This window comes from Malus domestica, chromosome 15, assembly GCF_042453785.1.
Source record: "Malus domestica chromosome 15, GDT2T_hap1".
In the NCBI taxonomy this organism is placed as follows: Eukaryota; Viridiplantae; Streptophyta; class Magnoliopsida; order Rosales; family Rosaceae; genus Malus; species Malus domestica.
The window spans coordinates 46,643,666-46,650,795 of NC_091675.1; the positions used below are offsets into that span (position 1 = coordinate 46,643,666).

Sequence of the window (7,130 nt, forward strand, 5' to 3'; positions counted from 1 at the left end):
AAGTACCAAAACTTCATTCTTTTGTTTTCTAAGTGGTAGCCCCGGACTTTTTCTTCATATATTTTGTTTATGAAGGTTGCTAGGCCCGAATAAGTGGAATTGCAGAAGGTGTAACGGTTGGTAGCTGTTTTATGGAAAGCCATCTGACTACGATAGTCTTGCACAGGATGACTATAGGGAGATACACACACATACTGCTATGATAGAGGGTGTAACCGTTGGTGCATTACAATCATAATGGAAGCATCACAATGATGGAAGCATCACAATGATGAAAGCATCATAATGATGAAAACACCATAATGATGAAACATCATAATGATGTTTCTTTGGTGGAATTGTTTTTCATTTCCCCTAACACCCTGAATTGGTTTTCAATATAAGACCATCATCTGTAGCTCGAATCACAAAGTTGGCTTCATGAAAGTTGTTCTTTAATTCCTTAACTACAACATATCCAAATTTGAGAGCCATCAGATCAGTACAACTCTAGAAATTCAGGTACGACGAGTGATTGTTCATCATTTGTCTGTCAACACGTCAGACCTGTTGTGAGCTTCAAAAACTCCATTTTTTCTTGCTTAGATCAACAAACTTTCTTCAGCGAAGTTGTTCCTTAACTTGTGAACTACAACATATCCAAAATTGAGATCCCTCGGAGCTGTATAACTCAAGAAATTCAGGTATGATGAATGACTGGTTATTATTTTTCTGTCAACCCGTCAGATTTGTTGTGAGCTTCGAAACTCCATTTTTTATTGTTCAGATCAGCATGCTTTCTTCATTGAAGTTGTTCCTCATCGTCTCTTTCATAACATATCAAAAATTCAGAATGAACTAATGGTTAAATATTTCCAGATCTTCGAAACATCACAGCAGCTTCGAAATCTGCAAGAATCCGACTGTCATGCTTGGAGCTTCAACACTTTAATTTCCGTGGCTCAAACAGAAATGGTTCCTTCTTGAAAGTTGTTCATCTGCTCAAGAACTAGAGGGTGTCCAAAATTCAGCTCCATTGGAGAGAAGCAGCAGCTGCAAAAATTTGATAGAGAAAAGGAGGCGAAGCTTTGTTGGATTTCTAGGCTGGGGAAGATTCCAGTTTTTGTAGCAACTTCAGTACTGGTGAATTGCTTGTATTTTTGTCCATAACTAAATTTTGGACTTTGAATTATTATTTGATCTATCATAATATGTTTGGGAACATATATAAGTGAATAAATAAGAAGGAAGATTTTGGGCCCTTGTGGGTGTAAAACAAAAAATGTTTAGGTTTTGTGAACAAAATTTGTTTATTTGGAGCAAGGTTTTGTGTTGAAGCTTTGTAGGTGAAGCTTTGGTGTTGAAGCTTTCTAGGTGAAGCTTTGATGGTGAAGCTTTGTAGATGAAGCTTTGTAGATGAAGCTTTCTAGGTGAAGCTTTGATGGTGAAGCTTTGATGGTGAAAGTATGTAGATGAAGCTTTCTAGGTGAAGCTTTTTTAGGTGAAGCTTTGTAGGTGAAGCTTTTTTAAGTGAAGCTTTGGGCCATTGTGAAGCTTTGGAGGTGAAGCTTTTCGGGTGAAGCTTTTTTGGGTGAAGCTTTGTGGGTGAAGCTTTTGAGGTGAAGCTTTGTGGGTGAAGCTTTGGAGGTGAAGCTTTTCGGGTGAAGCTTTTTTGGGTGAAGCTTTGTGGGTGAAGCTTTTTAGGTGAAGCTTTGTGGGAGAAGCTTTGGAGGTGAAGCTTTTCGGGTGAAGCTTTTTGGATGAAGCTGTTTTTTTTTTTTTTTTTTTTTTATTTTTATTTTTGGCGCTTGACACGGTCTTCATTTGCTTGTTTTGTAGTGACTGTGGAAGACGGATTGCTTTCTGATTGAGAAGGGTTCCGGCATCGCTTTGCACCATCTTCATGTGGGTAATATAGGAACTTCCTTATGTTTTGATCATGCATGTAGTGATAGAATTTGTTTCTTCTTATTGTAGATGTCAGAGCCTGGAAGTTCTAGTGATGAGGGCTCTTCTAGCTTTAGCTCTAAGTCTGAGTCTGCAATGTCGGAGTCTTCAGGGTCTTTGTTAGAGTCCGGTACTAGAGAAACATTGGATGATCTTCCCAACCGTCAAACTTTAGCTATTGCTAGTTCTTCCTCCATGGCGTTGGGTGAGGGGGTTGTTTTTGATGCCATACCCATAGTTCGCTCTGAGTTCACAGCAGACCATCTAAAGAATAACTTGTTAGATAATGAGAAGCAGGTTGAGGCGCTAAGGCAGTCATGTAATATCCCTCGTAGTGTAGGGATACGTTTGGTACATGATGAAGAATGGCCTTCTGAGCCTCCCCAGGGTCATGTTATGTTCTACACCCAGATATTACTGACTTTAGGGGTGAGACTACCTTTACATCCGTGGTTGCAAAAGATGTTATCTTTGATCGGATATGCACCTGGGCAACTCAATCCTGGTTTCTGGGATACTTTGATTGGATTTTATATCATTTGGATGGAGTGTGGGTTGTGTGAACCTTCCTTCCATCAGTGGCGTTACTGTTACAAGATGCGCCCAGCAAAATCATGCACTGGTTATGCCGAGTGTGCATGTCGGAGTGAGAGAGAGCGTATTGTGTATGGTAAGAAAAAAGCATACTACACATGGAAAAACCGTTGGTGCTTTCTGTATAATGATTGGGAGTATGATAAGGGTGTCACGCCTGAGCGACGTGTGCTTACTCACTTCCAGACTGTAGGTGGTAACGTATCAACCGTTCGTACTATTTGCTATTTGTTGTGGTCTTTTCTTGCTTCTAACACTTTGCTTCATGTAGTGACGCGGGGCACCATCCAACTGTTTGGGCAGGAGCTATCTGACATAGAGAAGGTGTTGAGGGTGCCCAAAGAGGATAGACACTTAAGCAAGCTACGACCCTTATTTCGTCGGTACGGTTTCCAACCCTTAGTTTCCGAGAGCCAGGGACGATCGAGTAAGTTGTATCCTTCATGTAAACTTAGCTCAATTCCTTACTTTATTTGGAAAGTTGTATTTCTTATTTTGATTTTCCTTATGCAGTGGAGAAGGTAAGCAAGAAAACAGGGACTAGCACCCATAAAAGGAAAGCACCAGTGTTAGTTCCTTCGGAAGACATCCTACCGCATAAGAAAATTCATAAGTTCCGAGGGGAACCATCCGTTAGACCTAAGTCCCAAGATAGGGTCCTTAAGGGGCCTGCCTTTAGGAAGACTGGAGTCGAGGCCGTTGAAAATGCTGCTGCCGTAGTTGTAGGAGAAGGGAGCCGACTGTTGCCTCCTCCTCTTACTATGGAGCACACTGTCCAGGAAAATGATCCCGGTTCCCGCCATGAGGGGAAAGGCAAGGAAAGAGCTGGCAGTGTCCCGTGGAAGGACTTGAGGGTTGCCACGCGGCCAAAGGATTTTGGGGATATCAACAATTGCTTGGCAGGGCGTCGATTCGCCTTCGATGAGCTCGGAGAGCCCTTAGCTAAGGATGAATCGGATTGCGACCGGATGTTGAAGCTGTCTTCATATGTGAGTGTTACGTTGTCATTTCCTTACTTTTTCCTCTTTATTATCATTATTTAGGTAATGATGATCGTCTTGCCATGCAGGTCATGGCCGAGTATCACGACAGACTGCAAGAGGTTGAGCGGTACAAGGCAAAACTGAAGGAGAATAAGCAGCTTGTGGACGAGGCCCGAAGGAATAAGGGACTTTTGACTCAGGCTCTCCAACTGAAGGACGAAACCATGGAGAGCTTGAAAAGGCGAAATGGTGAGAACCTAAGGCTTAAGAAATTGTTTGAGGCAACTAAAAAACAGTTGGAGGTGGCTACCTTGGAGGTATCCAAGGTTAGGGGAGAATTGGATGGTGCCTTAGTTGAGATTTCTGAACTGGAGAAGAGCATTCCAACTGAAAGGGAGGCTGCTGTGCAAGAATACTTAAGTTCTTCGACCTTTCATCTTGCTATTAAACCCCACTGTGCTCAAGAAGCTCGCTTTGAAAAAAGGAAATGGATGGCCGTCCTTGATCGTTATGATGATGGGAGCATTCTTCGAAAATACCACGAAGATATAGATGAGCATCATCGAAAGGGCGAGACATTTGTCCTTGCTGTTGATCCTAGCAGCGAAGATGAGTCTGATAATGAAGGTAGTGCTGATGCACAGACTCAGCATGGTGAAGAGGATCTTGGGGATGCAGAGGATGATGGTAGGACGCGGAGTGATACTGCCAGGGGTTCGGCTTCAGATGAGAATGAATAACAGTGTCTTTACTATCCGCATGTATTCTGGATGTAGTAGTCTGATGTGTGTATAACATGTGCCCATGTTATAAGCTTGAGAGTTTTGGATTTTAGGTGTTTATGAGTGTTTGCACTATTATTAATGCATGTTTGGCTATGTATGAATAGATCTATTGTTTGGATATAAGCCCTTGTTTGGTTGTTCCTTTCTTTGTATAGTCTTGTCGACACATACTTAGATTTTGTTTCGTGTTGGATATATCTGCTTTGAGGTTTCAACACTTGAGTGTTCCATTGCTAGGAATGTAAAAGAGTGAGGGCTGAGTTGGCTAAATTACCTCTTTATTGAATTCATTGCCAAATGGCCTTCATTACATAGGATGCCGAACGACTATAGCTCAACACTTGTACATCGTGAGTCTATTTGTAGTAGTACTTCAAGTGATCAGCGTTCCATGGATGGCCAAGGGTCTTGCCATCGGAGCTTCTAAGTGTGTAAGAGCCAGGGCGACTGATGCCAATGACTTCATACGGTCCATCCCAGTTTGGACTAAGTGTGCCTTCACTCGGGACTCTGTCGCAGAGTAATCTTTTCTTTAAGACCCAGTCTCCTATTTTGAAAGAACGAGGCTTGACCCTAGAGTCATAATAGTTGGAGATGCGCTGCTTGTAGGCGACATTCCTCAAGTGAGCTTGGTTTCTGTGTTCCTCGACTAAATCCAAGTTGAGGGTGAGTTGTTTGTCATTTTCACTTTGAATGTAGTTCTGGACTCGGAATGTTGCTTGCTCGAGCTCAACAGGGACAACCGCATCTGTGCCAAAGGCAAGTGAGAATGGAGTTTCTCCTGTTGAAGTCCGATATGAAGTGCGATATGACCAAAGAACTTGGGGTACAAATTCTGGCCAACAGCCTTTAGCTTTGTCCAAGCTGGTTTTCAAAGTGCGCTTGATTATTTTGTTGATGGCCTCAACTTGTCCATTAGACTGGGGATGAGCTGGAGAGGCAAAGCATAAGTTGATGTTGAACTTAGAGCAGAACAACCTGAACTTCTTGTTGTCAAACTGTCGCCCATTGTCAGTGACTATCGCATTGGGAATGCCGAATCTACAAAGGATGTTCTTCCACACGAAGTCTTCTATCTTTGCCTCAGTAATGGTTGCCAAGGGTTCTACTTCGGCCCACTTTGTGAAGTAGTCCACTGCAACGACTGCGTAACAGACTTTGCCCTTCCCTGCCGGCATTGGGCCGATCAAATCAAGTCCCCACTGGGCGAAGGGCCAAGGGCTGATCATAGGAGTAAGAGGCTCTGGAGGGGAATGAGGAATAGTTGCATATCGTTGACATTTGTCACATGAGCGGGATACTTTGATGGCATCCTGGTGGAGTGTTGGCCAGTAATATCCTTGGCGAAAAGTCTTGTGTGCTAGGGACCGAGATCCAGCATGATCTCCACAGACTCCCTCATGTATTTCCCGAAGGACGATTTCCGCCTCGGCAGGCGTAAGACACCTTAAGTATGGCAGGCTAAAACCTCGCTTATAGAGTTGATCATTGATGATCAGGTAGCGGGTAGACTTGTATCGAATTTGCTTAGCCTGGACTTTATCATTTGGGAGGGTGCCATGAGCAAGGAAATTATAGATCGGGGTGATCCAACTATCCCCCTGTTGTAAGTTGCATACTTCTGCGGCCATGGTGCTTGGTGTTGCCAACAGTTCGACATGAATTTTTCTTCCAATCTTATCTTCCACAGCCGAGGCGAGGCGAGCCAGGGCGTCTGCATGACTGTTTGCCGCTCGAGGAACTTGGGTGATCTGGTAGTGGAAGTGCTTGAGCAAAAGTTGTGTTTGCGCAAGATATGCTGCCATGGAGCTGTCCTTAGCATCAAAGTTGTTGGTAACCTGGTTGACCACCAATTGGGAGTCACTGAAAATATCAATTTGTTTAACCCCGAGGTGTTTGGCCAAACGTAATCCTGCTAGAAGGGCTTCATACTCGGCCTCATTATTTGATGCCTTGAATTTGAAACGAAGAGCATACTCCATTGCTACTTTGTCGGGTGTAGTCAAGACTAGTCCCGCTCCACAGCCCTGTTGGTTGGATGAGCCATCAACATACAGACTCCATGCTGAGGTCGTTGATTCTACCTTCTGAGCTTCCGGGGGTAATGAAGCCACTGCTTCAGGTGTAGAAGCAATGTCAACCGGATATGTGAAGTCGGCAATGAAATCTGCTACTGTTTGACCTTTTTCGGCTGGTTTTGGTTGGTAGGAGATGTCAAACTCACCCAATGCTATCGCCCATTTGATCATTCGCCCAGACGTGTCAGGACTCTGGAGTATCTGTCGAAGAGGGTGATTGGTAAGCACGATGATGGCGTGTGCTTGGAAATAAGGGCGAAGTTTCCGAGCAGACATGACCAATGCTAGAGCTAATTTCTCAATGTTGGAGTATCGTGTCTCCGCATCTTGTAGGGCTTTGCTAGCGTAGTAGACAGGTCGCTCAATATTCCCATCCTTTCGAATGAGAACGGAACTTACGGCTGAAGCTGATACCGATAGGTAGATAATGAGAATGTCTCCTACCTCGGGCTTGGAGAGTAGAGGGGCTTTACTCATGTACTCCTTGAGGTTTTTGAATGCCTCGGCACATTCATCAGTCCATGTAATGTACTTCCTACTTCCCTTAAGTGCTTTAAAAAAGGGAGCACATTTGTCTGTGGCCTTAGAAATGAACCTGGTTAAGGCTGCCACCTTGCCAGTAAGGCTCTGGATGTCCTTTGAAGTTACCGGTTCCTTCATGTCGAGGATTGCTTTGATCTTCTCGGGATTAGCTTCAATGCCTCGTTGGCTAATCATGAAACCTAAGAATTTGCCAGAGCCTACGCCGAAGGCACATTTGTTGG

General features: G+C 43.9%; 1 protein-coding gene and 1 long non-coding RNA gene across 2 annotated transcripts; both read left to right on the top strand.

Moving 5' to 3' along the window:
• The first annotated feature begins 580 nt into the window (after nt 1-580).
• LOC139192539 (uncharacterized) lies at nt 581-1,240 on the top strand. The gene is made up of 2 exons (XR_011576744.1): nt 581-683; nt 859-1,240. It is a non-coding gene; the product is annotated as an uncharacterized lncRNA (long non-coding RNA).
• Nucleotides 1,241-2,813: 1,573 nt separating this feature from the next.
• LOC139192538 (uncharacterized) lies at nt 2,814-4,436 on the top strand. Its single transcript, XM_070814762.1, has 3 exons — nt 2,814-2,947; nt 3,034-3,509; nt 3,590-4,436. Coding segments are annotated over exons 1-3 (1,131 nt in total). The 5' UTR covers nt 2,814-2,946; the 3' UTR covers nt 4,244-4,436.
• Nucleotides 4,437-7,130: the final 2,694 nt, after the last annotated feature.

Coding starts and splice junctions, on each gene's coding strand:
- LOC139192538 (XM_070814762.1), top strand. Junction 3,510..3,589: donor TGTTGAAGCTGTCTTCATAT/GTGAGTGTTACG, acceptor CTTGCCATGCAG/GTCATGGCCGAGTATCACGA.